At 41.9% G+C, this 23,943-nt stretch overlaps 1 protein-coding gene across 1 annotated transcript in view; it reads left to right on the top strand.

Moving 5' to 3' along the window:
* Positions 1 to 12,672: 12,672 nt before the first annotated feature.
* Grpr (gastrin releasing peptide receptor) overlaps positions 12,673 to 23,943 on the top strand; it is a 39,061-nt gene continuing 27,790 nt past the window's right edge. The window contains exon 1 of the mRNA XM_004866112.4: positions 12,673 to 13,659. Coding sequence (XP_004866169.1) covers positions 13,247 to 13,659 — 413 coding nt within the window. The 5' untranslated portion in view covers positions 12,673 to 13,246. The remainder of the gene's footprint in view (positions 13,660 to 23,943) is intronic.

The raw sequence follows: 23,943 nt of genomic DNA, 5'->3' as shown, positions 1-23,943 counted from the left end.
GAGAGGCCAAGAAGAATTGGGAAAGGCTTTGCTGAGTTTCCTCTCTGAGTCTATTATGGTTAAATCACTCCCTTTTTGTTGAAGCACATATCTACCTGACTGTCCGTTCTTCATAAACATAAAAGCCGACAGTATTCCCTGGGTCTTGGGTCTTCATGCCTGAAGTCTACTGTATTGCGTTCCCCTTGATGAACTTAATATGTTCTGCATTTCTCTTGTTAATCTGTCTTTTGTTTCAGGAGTGTCAGCGGTGACTCTTCCGTTGGCACATTGTAAAAAGAGATGACCTTGTGACTATACTAAACCTTACAACAGAGAAAAACTGCAATAGGTTTGCCTCACTCCCTGATACATTATTTCAGTCTTCAACTTTGCATTTCCAGTTATCAAGGGGCAGAAAGGAGAGGAGACTGAGAAGAAAATAAAGGGAGTGGTAGACAAGAGGGACCTGGAAAATCTGCAGGATTTACTTTATCAATAACAGAACCAAAAAGTCATTCCCTTTCATGCTTTCTCCCAGCAGGCCTGTTGACTATTGATCAGACTTAATTGCAAGCCATTCACTTCTTAGAAACAGATGCCTAGCGAAAGAAAAGAAGAGGGTTTGCAGTTTCCAGGCATAGCATATTTCATTGTATGGAGTTTCCTTTCTAGATGTGTGACTTTTAGTTTTTCTGTGTCCTTGATTCCTCACCTGTGAAGTAGATGCAATAATACTGTCTACCTCATTGCATGCTTTAAGAATCAAATAAGTAATTTACATGTAGCTCTTAGATGAGAGGTGGCATTCAGTAATATTCAATAGATGTCAATAGTTGTGATGTAATATTCAATAGATATCAATGGTGATGATGATGGTGATGATGATGATGATGTCATGGTTCCTCTGATGAGACATCTCCTGAGAGAGCATCATGGTGGGGAGTGGTAGAAGAGAATTAGAAGAGCTCACAGGAGACCCAGTTTCTCACTTACACTCAACAGTAGTTTACTGTGATAGTCTCTTATCCACCTGAGTCTCAGTTTTCTCAACTATGAAGGGATGGGAATCCATTTGAAATCAAAAAAGTATGATTCCAACTAGCAAGAATTATTCAGAAATCCTATGGCACTAGAATCTGGTACAGATGACCTGAGTTTGAAATGAGGCTTTAGCCTTGACTAGTTGCAGAATCTTGGGTGAATTACAAAAACCTCTCTAAGACCTCAGTTTCTTCATGTTTAAAATCAGACTAACAATAGTATCTACTTAATGGGGTTCAAAATATGAAGAGATATGAAGAATTTAGAACAGTACCTGGAACATGACAAATACCCAGCAAATGCTCATTCTAGTTCCTACCTTCCTCCATATATATGTCCCTATATACAAACACTTTTGAATAGACCTGAAGCTTGCAGGAACACTTTAAGGGTAAATACGCCCATGTTAGGCTCACAGCAGCTACTGTATATCTAAGGAAAAACTTGAGCATCGCTTTTTATGTCCTGGTTTCTGGGACAGGGTGAAAGGTATTTTTCTTGCAGAATACAGTTTAAATTACTCCTGCATTGTTTAGTAATGAAAGCATCTCCTCATTCCTTTTCTGGTTTCATTGTTCTCACCTCAGTGATTTTTCAAATCGAAAATTTAAAAAAGTTATTAATTACATTTTATTTCCTTGCCCATTGGAGGTCACTGAATCTCAAACAAAATGCTTCAGAACATCATCGCCTGCTATATCCTACTGAGAGTTATTAACTTTCAATTGTTATTTTTGTATACGTGGCAAGCAGGCTTTCCTTGCTAAAGACATAAGGAGGCCTTGCCCTTAAGTTACCCTCAGAGCCTGGAGGGTCTGACCGAGCTCTTCTCAAAGGCAAGGTCCCCACATTCTCAGGCCTTTGATTAAGAAGAGGAAACGTGCTTTGGTGATTGATCCAATGGTAAAACCAAAGACAAAGACCATTGTCCATCGTCATTAGGAGAAAAGGGGAGTTTATAAATAAAAAAAGAGGAGTAGATGGCACTTTTTGGTCTCTACCTCCACCAGGGCTGAGGCTCAAACCCAGAGCCTTGCACATGCTAAGCAAGAGCTCTACCACTGAGCTACATCCCCAGCCCAGAATGGATGCTTTGGATGGCTATAGTGAGGTCTCCCTAATCCCAGCAGCACAGGTTAGCTGTTCATTTGGAAAGGTGGCATGTCACTATTGGCAAGGGGATCATGAGAGGGGTGAGGACAGGGAGTGGGCTATGCTAGAATGATATAGAAAACAGAGCAGCAAGCCTTGCTCTAATTTCTGAGAAGCCTCTTTGCCATGAGATCAGAAATGGGGGCAAGATCATTGTTGCTAAGAGTCACCCTGAAACCTACCAATGTTTTCAACAAAACGTCACATAATTTGCTTCCTGATTCCATGAGGATGCTTCATCTTGTTTATGGAAAGAGGAAGCCCAATTGAGGTCCTGACTCTCTGCTTTTCTCTATTCTATATCTTAAATTACTTTGATATTATCAAATGTGACTGTGGACAAGAGACAGGAACTGAGCATCCTGTTTATATCCCTAGGTGCATGCGCACACACCCACACACACAAGAAAACAAAACCCTAAGGCATCACTGAAGAAGAAAAAGAACCACAGCTGCCGGGCTCTCCCTCTTGTTTTTTCCACACGTCTTTCAGCTCCCTAATTCCTTATCCATAGTTTCTACTCACTTGTGTTTCAGCACACTTTTTCCCTTTTCCTCTGTCCATCCCCGAAGAATGGCCATCTCTGTACTTCTATGTCTTGGCCCCTGAGAGGCAGAGTGGTCCAGCTGTTAAGCACCTGATTGCCAGAACACAATTATTAACGACATGACTGTGGGCGAGCTGCTTCCCCTCCTATGCATCATTTTCTAACCTGTAAATGGGTGGAACTAGTCCTATGGCATAGGGTGGTTGTAAGGTCTCCCTGGGAGAACCTGGAACCAATACTGGCGCTTTTTATCATTGCATCCTGTGTCCTCGCCTCTTTCCTTAGTTCCTGTACTACTCATTGTCTACTCGGCAATCTTGGCTTCTGTGGGACATAAGTGGAATTCTGAACACATTCATGTCTATGGGAAGGAATCAGGAAGGACGAGGGGAGAAGAAGTAAAACAAGCAAACCAGTCCAAGTCCCTATTGCCTCCAAGGGGCATTTTCCTAGGCTGGCACTTCACCGGCCACTCTGAAACTAGTTCTGCCTTGTCCCCTTACAATGATGCTGTGGAGCAGGGGCAATGCATGTCTCAATGGCTGGAGGGCTGCCACCACCCTTTTGGAGACATTCCACCTTATACCCCTCAGCCAGGTCCTCGCAGATGTGTGAGTAGATACTAGCTGGGGTTATTAACCATCTGAGTGATAAATAGCGTTTTTGACATCGTAAAACCTTTTTATACTGGAGATTTGAAACATTTACAAAGACAGACAAATGCATAACACGGACCCCCGCATACCTTTCACCAGTCTTCAACCCCTATCAACTCAGGGCCCATCCTATTTCCTTTTTAGATCTCCACTTTCCGCAGTTTTGAAGCTCTTCTTGGCTACCATATCATTTCGTCCCTAAATATTTCAGTAAGTTTCTTTAAGACAGAGTCAGCAAGGTCTGGCCTGCGTACCAACCTCCTGTTTTGCAAATAAAGTTTATTGGAGCCAAGCCCCACTTGTTCGTTTTGCTACTGTCTGTAGTCTCCTTCCCAGGCAGGGCCTAGGGTCCACAAAGCCCCAAATATTTATCATCTTGCCCCTTAAGAAAAAGTACTGCCCCTGCTTTAAAAGATAAAGACTTTTATAAACAACTAAAATACCATGATCACACCTAAAAATTAATAATAATTTACTACAGTCACATAAAATGTTTTCAGACTTTATCTTTTCTGATGTCTTCATATTAGTGATTCAAATCTCCAAGAGGTAGAGAGAGAAAACCTTAATGCCATTTAAATCCCTTTTATATAGAAAATAAGGAGGCACGGAGAGTTTTTAAATGAATGCATCGAAGGCAGGTAGCTAATAAACAATTTGAATAGGATTCTGCCCCTGACCTATTGTGATAGGGCCAAGGGAAGCTTGAATTCTGCAGTATGTGAATGATAAATTCCCTGTGTATTTCTCAGCTGTTCACTTTCAAGGGTATTTGACTTGAAGAGCCTGGTATGGGATATATATTTCAGGCATGATTGGGAGTTAAGGTGAGCCTCCTCCGAGCAGTAAACATACCAGCGTTTTATACAGAGCGAGAGTTCCCGTGGAACTACTGTGAGTTTGAAATGTCTTAGTGGCATGGGTAGAAAAATCTACGCATAAGCCTGCTTTCTAGCATTTCCCTTAGAGAAGAACATGGCGATGTTTTACAAGCCAAAGAAAAAAGGTGAAACACAAGGTTTAGATTCACTTTAGTTACACGAGCACCCGGAGTCTGGAGGTGTGCATACTGGCTATTTTGTCCCATAAAGCTGGCTGGACACAAAATAAAAGGTGGACTTTCTCATGAGAACCCCAATGGCATTTTTATTGGTTTGCCTGTGAGATGAGACTCTACCTTTGAGAAGAGAATCCAAGAGAGCATAGAAAATTGGAAAATAGTCGCAGGAAGTCCAATCAGACTTCAGAAACAATAAGAACATTAGTTTCTATTTTTATTTGCCCTGAAACCCACTGCACAATCAAAGATCATTGCTCAAGCAACTCCCAGACTGTTTAAAGCGATACTTGTTCTTGCTTATATAATAGCTTCCTTTCAAAATATTAAAAGTCGTTTCCTAGGTAGGCAATTAGCTCCTTAAAAGCAAGGACTATGGCTTGCTAATTTTTTCCAGGATCTAGAACTGGATCTGGCAGGGAGGGGTACTTCACATAAGTGGTGTTGAATGATTACATAATATCAACATCATTACTTGTTCAGGCATGAGTGAAATCACATTTCTAGTAATTAAAAGGAATCTATCACCCAAAATACAATTTTACAGTGGAGATTAGCAGATACCACTTTAATCAAGTGATCAGGGTTAACATCATCACTGATAAGTCGCTGGAATCCTGTATCCTGTGGTAGTCTGAATAGCTCCCAAAGATATCCACATCCTAATCCTCGCATCCTGCAAATGTTTCCTTATATGGCAAAGGGGACTTTGCAGAAACGATTAATTTAAGGATTTTGAGATGGAAAAGATTTTCTTGCATTATCTAAGTGGTCCCAGTGCACCTTGAGGAGCCTTAGAAGTGAAAAGGAAAGGAACCCTCTTACAGAAGATGACAGAAGCAAGGCCACAAGCCAAGGAACGCTGGGACCACCAGAAGCTGCAAGAAGCATGAAAGTTTTCCCTCTTGCTTTCAGAAGGAAGCTGCCCTGCTAACAACTTAAACTTAGCCCTATAAGTCACATTTCAGACTTCTGAGATCCCAAGTTGCAAACAAATAAATTCTGGTTGGTTTAAGCCACTAACGCTGTGGTAATTTATCACAGCAACTAATATATACTTCCTGATCAGATGTGATAATAAAGATGCCTATGCTTCCCCCCCAAAAAAACCCTTATCCCCAGTCTAATCATGAAAGGATATCAGGAAAACCAAAATTAAGGGACATTCTACAAAATACCCACTCACTACTGTTCAAAAGAATCAAGGTCATGAAAAACAGGAGAGTCTGGAAATTTTTCATAGATAAGAGGAGACCAAGGAATCATGATGATTAAATATTGTGTAGCATCTTGGATTGGAACAGAAAATGTCAGTAGTAGAAAGATGGAAGTCTGAATAAAGTCTGTGGTTTAGAGAGTGCTATTGTGCCAATGCCAATTTCTTAGTTTTATGCGATGTTCACAGTCGAGGAAGGTGAGTGTAAATTACTGGCTTTGCAACTCTTTTGGAACCTAAAGTAATTTCAAAATCAAATGTTTAAAAAAGGATACAACCCAGCAACACAACTCACTGTCTCGTCAGACATCTGTTATCGCAGACAGAAGTAATACAGGGCTGTGGCTCAGGGAGGGGGTCTAGTCCAGGAGAAAGGAAGGAAGAGCTGAAAAGAGAAGGCTGAGCCTAGAGGGACGGCATCACTATTGCTTGGCTTCAGTGTTCCTGGGTGGTGCTGATGTCTCAGGTTGTCCTGGGGCAAGTGTCCCTGTATTTCATGGATGGAGAAGCCATGGCCCGGAACACTTCAGTAACAAATAATTTGTTCACTAAATCAATTGGACTTGCCCAAGCTCACTGAGCAGACGTGGAAATGGAATATAAATTGTCTAATTTCCAGATATAAGGTGGCTGAGTGAGAAAGTTCAGCACATTTGCAATATTTTAAAAGTACATATATTTTATCCAGATAAGAAACTTTGGTGTTACTGGGTGACAGATGGATTTTAGTCTGCATAACTTTGCTGGATTTGACCATACTTTCCTTCTCGTCACACCTTGTCCAAACACTCAAAGTTCAGCTCAGTTTATAGAACTTGCCTTTTCTGGGGGTTTTTTTGGTATGGTTATTGGTTTTAGTGGTTGTTTTTCTTTCTCTTCTCCGTCCATTCTACTGACCAGGTGTGATCTATTGCCATATAACATAAAGCAGTGGTTTAAAAATAATAAAATTTCTTAATTTTCAGTTTCTGTCAGTCAAGAATCGGGGAGTGGCTTGTTGGGTGGCTCTGGCTCAGGTATTGTCTTAGCTGAGATGCAATACCTGACACCTTAAACTTAAAGGAGCAGAGGTTTCTTTTGCCTCAACGTTTCAGTCCATGGTGGGCTGGCTCCAAGGCAGGATGGCATGGTAGAAGAGCTCGGGCAGAGGAAAGCTACTCACCTCATGGCATACAGGAGGCAGAGAGTGTAGGGAGGTGCCAGGGAGGGAGACACACCCTTCCAGGTCATAGTTCCAGTGACCCACCTCCAACCAGGCCCCACCTCCTAAGAGCAAGCCAGCTATGTGCCCCCTAATCCAGTCACCTTCCAAAAGCCCAGCCAAGAGCTCAGGAGGCTCTAGGGGGACAGCTAGGTATAAACCATGACAGAGTCTCTCAAGAAGCTTCAGCCAGAGGGTGACAACTGAGGCTGCCGTCATCCTTAGGGAGAGCTGAAAGATGCGCTTCCAAAATGACACACTCACATAGCTGTGGCCAAGAGAGCCCAGTTCTTTACCATGCAGACATAACAATGCGGTCGTTTGAGCATCCTCCTGACATGGCAGCTGACTTCCTCTAGAGCAAGGGGTCCCAAAGAGGAAGCTGCAGTGCCCTTTGACACTCAGTCTTGGAGTTTACACAATGTTCCTGCTGCCTCCTTTTACTTGTTAGAAATGAATCACTAAGTACAGCTCACATGCAACAGGAGGGAGATTAATCTCCGTCACTTAAAGAGCAGCATAACAAGACTGGTGAGTAGACTTTAAAATCAGCACAGCAGTGTACTCCCAGCCTTAGGGGCTGATGGAGATGGTAATCCTCCTCAGTTGACTTCCTCTGGGCATCTACTTCTGCAGCGTCCTGGGGCTCAAAATGCAACCTGACTCCTTTCCTCTTTTCCCTGTATTCCGAAGCCCCATGAAAAGTCACAGAGTGCTGAGAACAGAAAAGGGAACCTGAAATGATCCCAGCTTTACAGGATCTGGATAGAGTCATCTGCCTTGTTTGTTCCTGCTGCCACACTAAAATTTGACATCTCTGATTCTTCAAGCAAAGGTTGCTGAAAATTTTTAAGCACCTTCTCCATGGTGCTGTCACAAATCTGGTATTGAAATCATGTTCAGTACCCACTGATTTTTACATGACCTTCTCTTCAAAGCCTAACTTCACTGGCTTCCTCGTTAGTCTTTCACTATCCATTTAAACTGTTGGCTTTCAGCATTCTAGTTCTCAGTCAGTCCTCTTATTTATTTACCTTTCTGCCCTCAGACTTCATCTTTCATTTCTGCTGAGTTACTTACATCCACTTGTTCATACAGCGGGTTTAATATGCCGAAAACCAGACTCAGCATTTCCCTCTAGAGTGACTTCCCTTTTGCCCCAGCTGTTTATTCTCTGAGAGATAAACCTTAAAAAAATACATCACCATCTTGTACTTCTCCATTGCCTGTGTTCTCTACATTTCTGGCAGAATTCTTGTCCCTGTATTGTGGCAAAACCAGCTTACCTACCATGTAGTGTAGGACAGTTCTCAGACATTATTGGGGATGTCAAAAAGCCCCAATTCAGTGATTCTTCCTTTAGCTTTGAGGTGGTATATTTGCTGGTTCTGTTCTGAATTTAAGATTCCAGTCTCCCATCTGTTCCCAGTTCCTGCTCTGGTTTCTTAACCATTGCTGCCAGATCTCCCTAATGCCTAGATCAGCACATTCTGAACTTTAATGTGCACATGCATCCCCTGGAGATCTTGTTAAAATGCAGATTATTTTTTAAATGCAGATTATCAGGAAGTCTGGGTTAGTGCTGGAAAATCTGCATTTCTAACAAGCTTTCAGATCATGTCCACACGGCTGGATCAACGAGTGAGTACTTTTCGAGTAGCAAGAACCTATAGCAACATCCTCTTCAATGTGCATTCTTGTTTACTCTCTTCCTCAGCAGAAAGGACAGAGCAAGTACTGTTTACTGTGATGGTCTCTGGATACCACTGCCTGTATCATTGGTCTCCAGCACAGCACTGTGCTGGAATCCCCTGGGACCTCTTAACCAGGCATGGAGGCACACGCCTGTGATCCCAGCACTCTGGGAGACTGAGGCGAGATGATCAAAAGTTCAAACCCAGCCTGGGCAACTTAGTATGACCCTATCTCAAAGTAAAAAATAAAAAACGAATAAACAAGAAAAGAACTTAGGATGTAGCTCAATGTGAAGGTCCTGGGTTCAATCCTCAGTATGGAAAAGAAAAGAAAAAAAAGAAAAATACTGGTTCTTGGCTTCTATCCCTATAATACAGATAGTACAGTTGTAGCTACAGGCCACTCCCCTCCACTCACTTGAACCTGAGCAATGTCCCAGGGCCATCTCAACAACCCTTGTCGGAGCACTTACTAAATAAAGGCAAAGAAAAGTCTCCGAGCCTGCCCTGGAAAATTTCCAAATTCCAAACCAGGTCACATGCAAGCCAGACCTGCCAGCATGACCTGCAGTAACCTTTCCTCACCTGGAGCTCATTGAAGGTTCATGCACATGGACTGCATCTCATACATCCAATTGTAACAGAGTGGATTATGGGAAAGGACTTGCACAGGAGACGCAGCTGACGTGACGCAGTGCCCTGTTGATGATGTTGTCAGTCATGTTCTGGAAGGCCCAAAGGGAGGTGCTCCAGGACCAGCACAACATTTTAAACCTCTACATCTTATGCTCCCAGTGCTGGTGCCATTTTCCTGTCCCAGGTGCGAACCTGCTCACTCTGAGTGTAGTATCACCTTAATAAACCTTGCTGCTTTTTCCTTACTGTCTTGAGCTAAGTTGAATTCTTTGATCATCACACTCACAAGCCTAGGAACCTGCCCCACACCCCATCACCCATGTAACACCTGGCCATTTCAATTCAGTAGGTCTGGGATTGGGCCTCAGAATGTGTATTTTTATAAGGTACCCCTAGACAATCTTGATGATTTTTTTTAAAGAATTCTGTCTCTTAGGCTAAAGTCCAACCTGAAGCCTTAAATGCAAACTCTTTCCTGGTAGATCCAACATCTTTTATTTCTTATTTTTTTACTCTTCTGCAAACCTTTGTTTCAGGCAAATTATCTGTCAGACAAACCCAGAGCATCGCCTGCTCTTTATTTTGGTTATAGTTAGATATTCCACCCGTGCTATAATAAGTTTATCTGCACGTGTTCACTGTTGTTTAGCAAGAATGCTAGCTACCAGGAGACACATTGCCATGCACATAACTAGTGGGAAGAAAGTCGGTCTCCATTCTCTTTGGTCCCATTCTGTCTACCCATCCTCCTAAATTTACCCAAGTCACTATCTCCCTCACATTAAAAACCCAAAGAACATCAAATTTTCTGGAAGAATGGAAAATGTGACTATAAATTAAACTAACAGTAGAGGTAACACCCCTGGCCCAACAGGTAAGAAAAAATGCTGAGTCATGCTCCAGTTCTATTCAGAAACTGCAGTCTCTGAGAACAGACACCTGGTACTACACTTGTTCCTTGTCATTTTCATAAGTCACAGGCATCTCACACTCATCACTAAACACAAAGCTAAGCAAAGGTCTGAATGTGTTCATTCAGGTCTGCTGGAGGGTAACCCATAAAGGTAGGGACGGAAGGAGTGATTACAGCTAATTAGCTGAAATGACATCAAAATTATCTAATTAGATTTTTAAAACATCCTTGATCCTAGAAAATATTAGGTGTCCAACCTCAGTATACCTTCACTCCTAAAATACCATTAGAACATTTGATAATGCTGTGGAACACAATACTAACACCAGCTGTGAGAAAGCAACATCTCTCAGCATCCATTTAGCTTATGTGGGAAGAAGCACATACTGCCCAATTGGATTTAAGAGGTGAGACTAACTCAGCACACAGGAACATCAAAAGAAATAAAGAGAAACCATACTCAGCGTCTTCTTTGTGAACCAAAACTCTAAACCAAACGTCTTAGCAAGAATACAGGATCAGTAGAGCATGGTAGCCCATGCCTGTAATCCCAGCACTCTGGGAGGCTTAAGCAGGAGGATAGCAATTCCCAGTCCAGCCAGGAGAACTGACAGACTTAGCAAGATCCTGCCTCAAAAAAATTAAAAAATTAAAAATTAAAAAAAATTTAAAAAATAAAAACAGGGCTTGGGATATAGCTCAGTGAGATGGCCCTGGGTTCAGTCTCCAGTACCACCAAAAAAAAAACCCCAAATCACAATCTCACCAACCTGCCCTTCATACTGCTCCTTCCCCTCCCCTTTCTTCCCATCCAATTGACCTTTCTGGACTTGTAGCCATCCGCTAGCTCAGTGCCCTGCCTTTCCCTTATGCCTCTATTTAGGCATATACTATTTTCTCCATTCAAAAGGCCCTGCCAAACACTTACTCAACCTTTAAGATCAAGTACCACCTTTTCTGAAGCAAAGGTAGTTGCATCATTCTAGAAAGGACAGGGGGTCTAAAGAGCTGCAAGTATGCATGTCTTTTTTTTTTTTTGGTACTGGGGATCGAACTCGGGTCCTTGAGCTTGTGCAGCAGGCAGCGAAACCACTGAGCTAAATCCCCAGCCCTAGTATGCATGTCTTTGTGTGATTTTTCTCAGCCTCTTACACAGTGCCTGGAAACTTTTGATTCTCTATAAATTTCTCTCAAGTGAAAGGAAGAGTTGCTGATTCCCTCATATGAGTAGGATCCCTTCCCTGCGGATCTAAGATCAGTCACTCTTCTGACCATTTCCAGAGTAAACCTTTCCTCCTCAATCCCCAAATAATAATCACAATAAGAATAATAAGTAGCTACTATTGAGTCCTTACTGTGGGCCAAATACTGTTTACTTTTAACAAGGGTCATTTTATTTAACGTAACACATTGTCCCCACTGTACAGATGAGAAACCTGAGTCTTAAGAGCCTCAGTAACTTCCCCAGGTAATAGAAGAGGGAGCCAGGATGGATAAGAACCCATAGACAGCATTATTAAGCTATCCTGCCAGCCTCGAATGGACACTACCAGGCTGGTGGTCACTGACTCCTTACTGGTGATGCTGAATTCCCTTGAGAAGTGCTTCTACCTCCGGGCAAGCAGCATCTGGCTTCTTCCTGCTGCAGAAGATGGAGCCTTCTGTATTTACCAAAAGAGCATGGCAGCCACTTTGGTGCTGTGTCCGTCCTGAAAATGTCCATGGCAACACACTTGGGGGCCTTTCTGGGGGGCTCTGGCCTGGGAGCCAGTACAAGTCTCTGTTCTTCATGGGTCCTGTGAAAGGAGGCCTTCGATAGAAACATTAGTAGTAACTGGCTTTCTGCAATGAGCCTGGAAAAGCCTGCTGCACATAAGTCTTAGAGATGCCCCTTATAATGTATTCATAAGTTGTTGGCTAAAGGACTTATAGTATTTCCTAATGAAGTCTTTCCTAACACTTCTTGAACTCGAAGTTCTTTCTACCAGCCTCTTAGGCCCTTCTGAGCACCTGTAACTCTTTCGCAGTCCTTCATTTCCCATTCAAGGTGAAGGGGAAATTTGTTGTGAAATCCGGCAAGCATTCGATAAAAAATTGCAAATAGCTACATCAAAATGCCAATTCACATTACTTTTCAATCAGATGAGAAAAGACTCACTTTCCCAGGAAAGAGTATTGATCTTTGTGAGTAAAGAATATACACTAGCTGGCTCTCTGGAAAGGGAACACGAAGGGCTTAGCAAAACCCCAGGGTAGAGCCCCTGGGCATGACGTTTCTGGTTTTCCCAGATGTGCGCTGCTGAAGGTTTGAGGGACGAGCCCAGGAGCGAGACAGCCACACACCCAGACACCTTGTGCATCTGTGTGCTCTGAATTCGGACAGACATTTTACAGCAGCCCCACACATGCCGCTCTAATGTATTAGAAAAGATGAGGAAGTGGGGTGTGAGTCCCATCTGAGTCCGTGGAGATGGTGTCAGAAACATGCCTCTGCAGTGCTAGCGACGTTTATTAAATACCTCTCCTAAGTCCCGTGGGTTTAAATGAGAAGCCCAACTGCTTTGCAAAGCAGTCTGCCGGTCGCTTCTCCTTTGGAGAAGGCAGGCGTCTGGGCAGTGATTGAAGTGTCCAGCAGGGGGCTGGCATTCGCGGTCTAGCCTCGGCTCCGCGGAGCGGCAGTTTGCTGGTGGAGCCGATGACGCGCACAGCACCCTGCCTATAAGATTCGAGGTTTGCTCAGTGCAGTTTTTTCTACCCACTTTAAACCTTCAGGTTCTAAATATCAGGAAAGACAGGGAATGCTGTGTGAAAATAGCCAAAAGTTCTCAGTGAACTGCAGCCAGGGGACTCAGACCAGGACAGAGGTAGAAAGAGCTGCCAGAGTGGGTTTCATTGGAAGCCTTTTTGGGGGCTGAGTTTTTGTTGTTAATTTACTGGAGTTATGGACTGAACTGACTGTGTGAAAGCCAGAGCAGCGTTAGCATAAAAATAGTGACAAAGAGTTTTGAATATCATAGTATATATGGGTTCAGAGTATTTTTATTAAAGAAGTTAGTGAGCCCAGCACAGCCAACATCTGCATCTTCACCTAACTGCAGAATCAAAAGTTAAGAAACAGCATCTTCAGGGCACTTGGAGGTGAGGAGAAGGATGGATCCCAGCAATTGTTTCCTTCTGAAATTGGAAGGGGAGCATTTCACGTACTGCAACACCTCCAATGGCAGTTCGGATCTCCCCCAGAGCGATGACTGGCTCCACCCGGGGATCCTCTATGTCATCCCTGCGATTTATGGGGTTATCATCCTGATAGGCCTCATTGGCAACATCACCCTGATCAAGATCTTCTGCACAGTCAAGTCCATGAGAAATGTGCCGAACCTGTTCATCTCCAGTCTGGCTTTGGGAGACCTGCTCCTCCTGGTAACGTGTGCTCCTGTGGACGCCAGCAGGTACCTGGCCGACAGATGGCTATTTGGCAGGATGGGCTGCAAGCTGATCCCCTTTATCCAGCTTACCTCAGTGGGGGTGTCTGTCTTCACACTCACGGCACTGTCCGCAGACAGGTAAGCACTGGCCGAAAGTTACCTGCTCTCCCGGGGTGCCAGAGGCCTCAGGCAATGAACTGCCAAGTGTCGCGCCTTGACCCATGGGGCTGTTGGTACAAAAGCAAGTTTTATTCCAACTTGGATCCCCTTCCAGGCATGTTTCTTTTCGGGAATCATTTACTGAGTTTGACATATTGGTTCTAGAAAGAAAAATGGGTGAATTGTGGAGACAGAAGGAGACAAATGAGGGGGAAAAATCCCTGACTACAAGACAGGGGTGCATTTTCCTAACTTCTCCCTCCCTGCAAAATTAATTGACCATCACACCCCATAGCTTCCAGCTCAGGCAAATGTCTCTTTAGAAGCAATCCAAACCCTTTAGAGAGCAGAGAAGTCTCATTGCTCGTCTTGAAAATATTCTTTCAGAAATAACCCAGAGGAGAAAATAAGCCTCATTTCTTTGAAATTTATTTTCCTTAGACAGTTTAACTTTTTTCACAGCTGATTTTGTATGTGGTTGTCTGTGACTGAAGAGTTGTGTGCTGTTTTTTCTAAGTCTCTCTTAAATGGTTTATTTTTTCCCTCTGCGGAGAAAACTCCATTCAAGCTTCACTTTTAATTTTCATATCTTTATTGACATCCTTCTAGATACAATATCTTTGGGGGTTGGTGGGGAGCGAGGGGGAAGGAGTCCAGTATAGAGGTTTATTCTGGGAAAGATATGCATATTTGTGAACTGCATTACTTATGTGAATGCATTGCATAAAAATGTGCATTTATTCATTCTTAAAATTTTTTTGCTCTCTTCAACATTTATTAGAAATTTATCTTGTAACAAAACACTTTGCTTGAATTAACAAGTTGGGAAATATCTGCAGGTTGTGCACACAAATTGCTGAACATACCTTATGTATTTCTGGGGTCTGAAAATTGGACGTCGAAAAGATTGGACTTTCCGACACAGCATAAACAAAAAGGTCAAATTAACAAAAAAAGATTCATTAGCCAGAGACTATAAATTTTTAATCTCAAAATCAGCTGTATGTTACATCCTAGAGATCGCCAGGACTTGAGAGTGCACTGGAAAAGCCACAGTTTCTACTCAGAAGCAAGTGTCCCACGTTTTAATACATGTGGTGCTGGATTCTCATTTTGCGGGGGAACAAATAGTTCTCAGGTGAGCCGACCTTGCAGAGTAATGGACAAATAAAGACAGCGTTATCAGTATTTGTAGACTTGTGCTTATGCTCAGCTGCCTGAGGTGCACTGCTCAGCACACGTAACACTTTCAAAGACTGAAAAGTAATGGCCCAGAGGGGAGGGGCAGGGCTTCTGCACTCCCTCCCCTGGCCTTGCGCGTGCTCTCAGCCTGCACATTTGCCTACCAGGCACAAGCGACCTCACGCAGTTTCCGTGTCAATTCGGGGCCGGCAGACTTTGGAACTGGCAGAAGCTCTGTGGCTAGTTACCAAGGGCCGAGGGCACTTCAGGATGAGGGTAATTTTCTTGCTGGGAAGGCGAGATTTCAGCTTCCGGGTTGATGAATGCAGTGGTGCAGATGGTGTTTACTGTCTTCTTGGGGAGGGAAACAGAGGAAAGCGAGGGCATGGAATGTAAAGATGCAGCTGCAGGGACCTCGTCCCCCGAGGTTCAAAGCAGACCCAGCAGCTCACCATCAGCAGAAAGGCAGAGCTCGTTTCAAAGCTGGCTTGCACGCATTGTCAGCTGCAGTGAGTCCTCAGGAAGTTTATAGTTACCATGTGTCCTTCTCAAGTTGAGAAATGACTATGAGCTCCTGTATAACTAACTTCTTGTGTTTTGCTATGGCGTTGAAAAGCTGATGGTCACCTGAGTTCCAGGCAGGGCACCTAACTGATTTCAACAAGAGTGGTATCAGCTAGTTGAGGACATAAGACTATACTTTTCTACTTATTTCATTTTTTAAAGCCATGGGGTTCTTATAGCAACCTTATAGGTTTGCCAGTGCAAGCACATATTTTATACATTTTCTTCTAAACAAGGTGTAATCTATATACCCAGTAAACGGAACAAGTTAAACCAGCTCAATATATTGTCACATATATCTATATAACTGTATCCTCACTACCCAGTTGAGATACAGCAGTTCCAACACCCCAGAATTTCTCTTATGCTCCTTCCTAGTTAATATTCCCACAGAGAGGCAGTTCTGATTTCAGTCACGAGCAAATATTTATGCCAATTCTTTAATCATACATAACTGGAATCATATAGTGATTACTCCATGGTGTCTGTCTCCTGATGCTTATTACTTCTGTGTTGTTCATCCATATTGGTGCACACAAACAGTAGTTTACTTTGTGAGTTGTGTACAGTGTTATATGAATACACCGCAGTATATTTATCCATTCTAGTACTGACGGACACTGGGTTATTTCCGGTTTGGTGTTGATAATAACCATTCTGGACATTCTTATTATGCCTTTGAGGGAACATAAGAGTTTATTTCTTTGGGAGTATATGTCCAAGTATGGAATACTGGGTCAGAGGGGCATAGATTTGGCAAATGTTATCAGTTTTCCAAAAGTGGTATTTGTTATTTGATAGGCTGATAAAAAAGATAAATTAAAAGACCCTCCAAACTAGATGATCATCAGAATCCTAGGGGAACTTTAAAACCATACAGCTGCATAGGCCCCTTCCTAAATTTACTGAATCAGGGTATCTGAGGTGTGACCAGAACCGATAGTGATAATCATCCATCCCTGCCCTCCACAGGTGCTCATTCCGACCTCCCTTCTTCAGTCCCCTCCCTCCCCAGGTGAACTTGGGGCTTTGTCAACATGAAAAGAGTAACATTCTTCTAGAAAAATATATACCACTGTTGCTCTGGCAAAGGAGATTTTAAGGCAGCCCCCGAAGCAGGAATTCTGGGATTAGCCCAGCTGACCAGTTGCAGGTTTACATTCCAGCCCTTCAGACCTGCTGTCCTTCCACACACGGAGGTCCCCATACACAGTGGCTCTGTTGACCTGTTCCTGTCCCGCTGCTCTCCAGCACCCTTTCTCCTTCCCTAAGTATGACCCTCGGCTCCTCATCCTGTATAGTTTGAATGGGCATCAGTGTACCCACCTGTTAGACATTTTTGTCACTCCTGGCCGCGAAGGAGTTGGACTAAGCCACTTAACCCTATGGCCTTAATTTAGTCATCTATAACATGATGACATTTGAGCTAGATTATTTCTAGGGTACCTGCAAGTTCTAAAATCTTGTGATTTTTATCTGCCATCTTGCCTCATTCAGAATCTGGCACAAGCCTCCTCCTCAAAGCCCTAAGCTGAATCATTCTAGCCCAAATTTCCTCGTCCTTTTCTAAACATGAGACTTATTATTTGAGACATGAATAGTCTTGTGACATCTTTTATCTTGCTTTTCTGAATTATTTCACTTGTCTTTTTAAAAATCCTTCGATGTATTCATTGCTTTAAGTGTTTAAGTAGATTACTAAGAATAACAAGAGTAGACATTTGATATACTTTAGTACAAAATCCAGCTCCCTGGTAACGCAGCCACATGTGAAGTGCCCCATCCCGCATGAGCTCAATGGCTACTCCACTGGCTACACAGTCTCAGAATGGCCCTCTCCCTGCAGCAGGTTCTATTGGGCAGTACAGAAAAGAGCCTGCCCTGTGCATGGGCCGAATCGCTCTCCCGGGACCCAGGCCTGTGGCTCTCTCTCAGGCAGCCCGTCAGGATTTCCTCTGATCTCAACGCCTCCCAGCTGCTCAGGCTTTCCCTGTCTGCGAAACACCTTCTTTTGGTAGACACTCACAAATGAAGGGGGAAGCAATCCTGCAGCCCAATACCATCACAGGCGTGAAGAATTTAGGTACCCCATTGGTAAGGTTTTGAGACTTTCTGAAGAATACGTGAGAAGGGGTCCACTTTCAAGGCCTGCATTATGAACTTTGTTTTGTTGTGCTTTTGTTGAGACAGGGTCTCACTATGTAGCCCAAGCTGGCCTCAAACTTGCAGCAATCCTCCTGCCTCAACCTCCCGAGTGTGGGGATCACAGGTGTGCGCCACCACGCCCAGCTTTGCATTATGACCTTTCTGTCCTCTCTTTCAGGCCCTCTTCCATCTATGAGTCTATTTTTATGTTTCCCTGTCCTAAGACTTACCAGAACAAACACTGCTCTGTCCAAACTCCCACATGTACCCCGCCTCTCCCCTCCCTGCTGGCTGGGCCCTGTCCCCTCCATCTCCTCAGATCTTATGAGCCCTGCAAGGGACAGTTCAAGTCCCTTCTCTTCTACAAAGCATTCTCTAGTCATTTGCTTTCATTGATTTTTCCCTTTCTCCAGATATTTTTGCCTATATTGTTTATCAGTTACCAAATCTACCTCGCTTTGTACTACTCCGCCACTATACAGATTTCCTTTTTAATCACATGAGAAGCTCTATGGAGTCTGTCTTCTATGAAACCCAGGGTCACCCTACTTCTAATAAGAGTATGATAACTTTTCTAAAAATTCTTCTTCTTCACTATTGATGGGACTGTAAACTGGCACAACCACTATGGAAATTCCTCAAAAAACTAAAAATAGAAGTTCCATTTGACCCAGCTATTCCCCTTCTAGCTATCTTTCCAAAAAAGTTAAAGACATCATCCCACAGTGATGTATGCATACCCATGTTTGGAGCAGCACAACTCATAATAGCTAAATCTTGGAAGCAGCTTCTATGTCCATCAGCAGGCGAATGGATAAAGAAAATGTGGTATTTACACACAATGGAGTACTACTCTGCCATAAAGAAGGATAAATCTGAGTCATTTGTAGGAAAATGGATGCACCTTGATACTAAAATGTTAAGTGAAATAAATCTGACATACAAGCTTAAATATCACATGGTTTCTCTTACATGAGAAACTCAATATATAAATAAAGTACAAAATAAAAGACAGGGCTGGGGATTTAGCTCAGTGGTTCCGGTGCTTGCCTCACAAGTGCAAGGTCCTGAGTTTGATCCCCGGTACCAAAAACAAAAAACAAAACAAAACAAAAATAAATAAAAGACAGATATAGGAAAAAAGAGAGAAGTTATTGTAATCCAGCTGGTCAATGTATCTAACAGTGTATCTTGACTTAATATAATTGTCTTATGCGTTTTATATGGTTTTTGGTCTATTAGTGTGGTTTTAATCTGTATAACAATTAACTTTATAAGGACTTATAAATAAATGAATCTGGTGCTGGCAAAGAGGGAGGGAGAGGAGGAGTAGTGGAAAAAAAAGAATTGAGATGTGTTATGTACATGTACCAATTCCCCACAGTGAATGCAATCAGTATGTACTGCACTCATGTACTAATAAAAATTTTAAAAGGTATAACTAGATCGATGTTTGAACAGAGACAAAATGATAAGAACTCGGCAGCTAGAAGTAGAAGTCATCTTAAAATTAAAGCCCTTATTTGACAGAAACCAAAAGAGGTGACTGGATTTAACCTTCACAACAAAATCAGAGTCAAACCAAATCCCTATTCCCCTCATTCCAGTTCCTTCAGGGAAACTGGAAACTTCAGAAACCATCGGACCATGGAGTCTGATTCCATTTTGCCTCTCTGGCTAGTGGGACTACACACTCCAAATGCTACCGCTCTGAAAGACGCTACCCTGAGGGGTTCCAGTGTGGGCCATTGGCAGGGGTCACCCTCGTGATTTCAAAGGTTCTACTGTATACCTGGCTTCACTGCTTCCAAAAAGGTTGACTTCTTTTCAGAAGAGAAGTCTTAATTTCTTATAAAGCATCCTTCCTAAAAGTCCCTCAGTTGGAGCAGTTTCCATGAGTCCCTAACTTCTCTAGAGTCTGAGTTTTCTGAGGCACAGGCCGCTTTTCTGGAAGAAAAGCAGTTCTGCTCATGTCTGCACACAGCAATGGGACTTTTGCAGCTTCCTGCAGGTTCTGGGAGTGATCAAAGGGCAGGTGCGGTGGAGGTGCTGTTTTCTACCTGGGCTCTCTCAACTGGAGCACCCACCCATGGAAGGGGAGAGGGGCAGCTGAGAACTTTGATCTCGTCTCTCAAACGTTATCTTTTCAAGTGTCAGGCTTTTCTGTGATTAATTAAGCAGCATTTCTGGTAACTTAATATGCATGGAGGCACAAAAAGCACAAACTTGGTCATGAATCAGGCGGCATAGCCTGAAAGGGCTCCCTGGTGAGGTTTTCTAAACTGCGCCTGTCAATAACATCCTTTAAAAATAGACTAAATTTGCATTCTTGCACTTATAAATCCTCCTGGTGTGTGGGGTTGCATAAATTCTCTCTTAATTAAAACATATTTTTCAGAATAAACTAATTTATTCTCCCATTCCTCTTTTTTTACTTTTGCCTCCCAGTGACAGAACAAGGGGCTTCGAAGAGGTTCATTTTACACATTAGTCACATAAGAGGTCTTCCTCACCACTCAGTCCAGCAGAGTGACCAACATTATCCCACCATCCAGCTTCATTTTTATAGGTTTCCTGAGGTGTAGTTTATATGTCATAAATCCTTAGTTGTGCATTTCTATGAATTTTGGCACACTTAGAAAATCACATCACCACCACAATCAAGGTAGAGAACATTTCTATCACCCACCCAAACTTTTCCCACGTCCCTACGTCTGTCTCCTTCCTCCACACCCCGTTCCTGGCAGCCACTGATCTTTTCCAGAATGTCACATGAATGATGTCATGAAGTAGGTAACTATTTGAGTCTGGCTCCTTTCAACTCGTGTTGATACATGTGTAAGTAATCCACTACTTTTCTTTGTGCAGTAGTATTCCTTTGCATGGATATACCACAGTTTATCCACTCTCTGCTTAATGGGCATTAGGCTTTTCAGTTTTGGGTGATCATGAATAAATCTAGCAGGAGTATTCAAGTATAGTTTTTATATGGACATATAGTTTTATATGGACATAAGACATCATTTCTCTTAAGTATCCAGAATTATTTTCTTGAAAATTATTTTGTTCATTTTTTTTTTTACTGTCTGTTTTCTACCATTGGAATATAAGCTCCAAAAAAAGTGGGGGGTTATCATATATATATATATATATATATATATATATATATATATATATTGGTTTTTTGAGACAGGAGCTCACTGTGTAGTTCAGACTGTCCTTGAACTCATTATGTAGCCTAGGCTGGCCTCAAACTCACAGTGATCCTCCTGCCTCAGCCTCCCGAGTACTGGGATTATAGGCATGTGCCACCAAACCTGGATCTCATTAATATATGAACAAATTCTGGTAGACCCTACTGGGTGAATCTGGAGTACTGGATTCTGGTCTTTGAATTGTTTATTTCCTTTGATGGTTAACAGAGTGACAGTAGGAAGGCAATGATTCCAACCATAGATGACAAGAGGCCATCCAGGTTTTATGGAGCCTGGGGAGGGGGCTTAAGAAAAATTTTAAAAATAAAAATTAGGCAAGGATATGAACGTTTTAAATAATTTAGAAATTACACATTATATTTAGAAATCCCAATAAATTATAAATTTAAATAAGTGTATACATTCCACAAACATTACAAAATCCAGAAAAGTATGACTATGATTTGGTAATATTTACTTATTTTTCTTTTTTTCTCTTTAGTGTGGGAGGTAGAACCCAGGATGTCATGTGTGCTAGGTAAGCACTTTACCACTGAGCTACATCCCCAGGGCTGGTAAAATTCATTTCTATAGAGAAAGAAGGATAAGTCAATCTTTTAGAATGATTGATTAAAATTGGCTTTTTATTAGTTAGAAGTTGGAAAAGTTTCTTCCAACTTCATTATTGGTAATGTCACTTCAATGTTTAGGATTATTATTAAAATTTAGGATTATTATTAAAGACTAAGACCATTGTCTTAGACTTTATTCTGCTGCAGTAGCAAAATACAACAGACTGGGTAAATTATAAATAATAGAAATTTGTAAAGCTCACAGTCCTGAAGGCCAGCTATAAGTTTCTGGCTTATAAACACAGACACTGATAAATTCAGTTCTGTTTACATATTGAAATTTATTTTTTATTTTTTTATTTTTTTTTGGTACTGGGGATCGAACTTGGGACCTTGCACTTGCGCTATATATTGAAATTTAACCTACCATTTTATTATTTGATTTTCGGTCTCACCTGTTTCATAATCATATTTCCTCCATTGCTACCTTTTTTTACATTAAATAATTTCATTATTCTTTTTCCCTTTCTATGATTTTGTTAATTGTACAAGCTCTTCTTAGTATTCTTTTAGGTCCTACCCCAGAATTGACTTATTAGAATCCACTATAAATCAGAACTTTCCTACTTCCTGGATGATGCAAGCATCTTAGAGGCACTTAAAATTCATTTAATATTTATTCCTGCCTTTTGTTTGTTGATTTGTTTATTCTATATTTTAACTCTCTGTGTATTCTAAAACCCACAAGATATTATCTTTATTGTTTGTCCATACTTCACATTCCCTCTCTTTTACCTTTAGATTTAAATTTGGATTTAGGTTTATCCACCCATGTACCTTTTTCTGTTGTGTTTCACTCCTTCCTGCATCTGTGTGGCTTCATCTGAGATCGCTTCTGCCCGAAGAATTCCCTTCAAGATTTCATTCAGTGTGAATCTAATTGTGATATATTTTCCCAGGATATTTTTGTTGTTAGTGTTGTTTTTGATGGTGCTTGGGGTTGAACCCAGAGCCTTGCACTGAGCTACATCCCCAGACTTTTTTTTTTTATTTGTTTTCTTTTTTTGGTACTGGGGATCAAACTCAGGACTTTGCGCTTGCAAGGCAGGCGCTGGAACCACTGCGCTAAGTCCCCGGCCCATTTTCTTTTTTTAAATTTTGAGACAGAGTCTTGCTTAGTTGCTAAATTGCCCAGGCTTGGCTCAGACTTGCAATCCTCCGGCTTTAGCCTCCTAGAGTGCACTACCAGGCCTCGCTTCTGTTTCTGATTGTCTGAAAATGCCTGTATTTCACATACTTTTTGGAAGATATTTTCATTGGGTGTAGAATTTTAGGAAGGCAGCCTTATCTTTCAACCCTTTGAAGTGGCCATTTGTTGTCCTCTGACTTTCTCGGTGAGGTCAGACATCAGTCTTACTGTTGCTCCTTTAAGTGTATTGATTTTTTTTCTTTTGGACTGATTTAAGGTTTTTTTTTCTCTTTATCTTTAAGTTAGCACTGTGATGTGCATAGAGGTGTACTCTATGTATTGTATTTTTCTTGATGAGGGTTCATAGGTTTTCTTAAATGTGTGGCCTGAAGATGTTAGTCAATTTTAGAAATTTTTCAATCAGTACAACTTCAAATATCGCTTCTGTTCCACTTCTTTTCCTTCTTTATAGTATCTGCATGTGAATAGAATAAGTACAGATTAATTTGAAGCTTCTGAAGTTTTTTTTTCTCCTTTGGTTGTTTTTGCTTTCATTAAGGCAGGTAATTTCAGGCTATGGTCAGGTTTCTGTTACTGGTGACTATTTTAAACACGATTTAATTTTACCATTTTCCCATGCCCCATAAATCTCTACTCTCTTTTCTATATTTCCCATCCATTTTTCTCACTATCCTTCAGTTTGGTCATTTTCAGTTCACTAATCCTCTCTTCAGCTATGTCTAGTCTGCACCTAAAGCTCCTGTTTAATTCTTATTTTCGGTTATTGTGTATTATAATTCTAGTATTTATATTTGGTTCTATTTTATAAATCAATTTCTCAAATTAGTTCCGATATATTTTAAAACCTCTCTTTGACAAACTCGAACATGTGGAACCTCTAGAAATCTGTTTCCATTTGATCTTTTTCTTTCCTTTGATTGTTTTTGGCCATTTCATTTTGTCTCCTGGACTACGCAGCAATTTTGGTTCACATGCCTGCTTTTGTGTATGAAGAACAACGGGTATTTTGAGACCATTTGTCCAACTCAGTTAGGAATGAGCAGATTGGAAGCTGGGATTTGGACCTTGTGAGAGTCGCTCTATTTCTAGTTTTCCTCTGCTATTAGAATTCACCCCTCCGGGCGTTTGATCTCACCCTGGGATGTTGACTTGCCATCCTCTTCCTGCTGAGCCCTGAACTCCACTTGCTGTCCTTCGCCATCCTGAAGCTGCTAGCACATCTGCTCAGCTCTTCTTTTCTCGGCTGCTGATTGAAATTTGTAAATGACTTGAGGGGAGAACACATGGAACAGCAGCTTCATCCCTGTACTTCCTTTCCTCTCCAGGATTGTGCTTCCTCACATCATTATCACCTTGGTATTTCTCTGATGTTTTCGAAGAGGTTATTCTAACTTTC

Source organism: Heterocephalus glaber, unplaced genomic scaffold, assembly GCF_053883595.1.
Source record: "Heterocephalus glaber isolate CG9 unplaced genomic scaffold, H.glaber_assembly_v1.0 deba00001594, whole genome shotgun sequence".
NCBI lineage: Eukaryota > Metazoa > Chordata > Mammalia > Rodentia > Bathyergidae > Heterocephalus > Heterocephalus glaber.
Note: the sequence above shows the minus strand (reverse complement) of the source record. Positions and strands in the feature narration are given on the sequence as shown.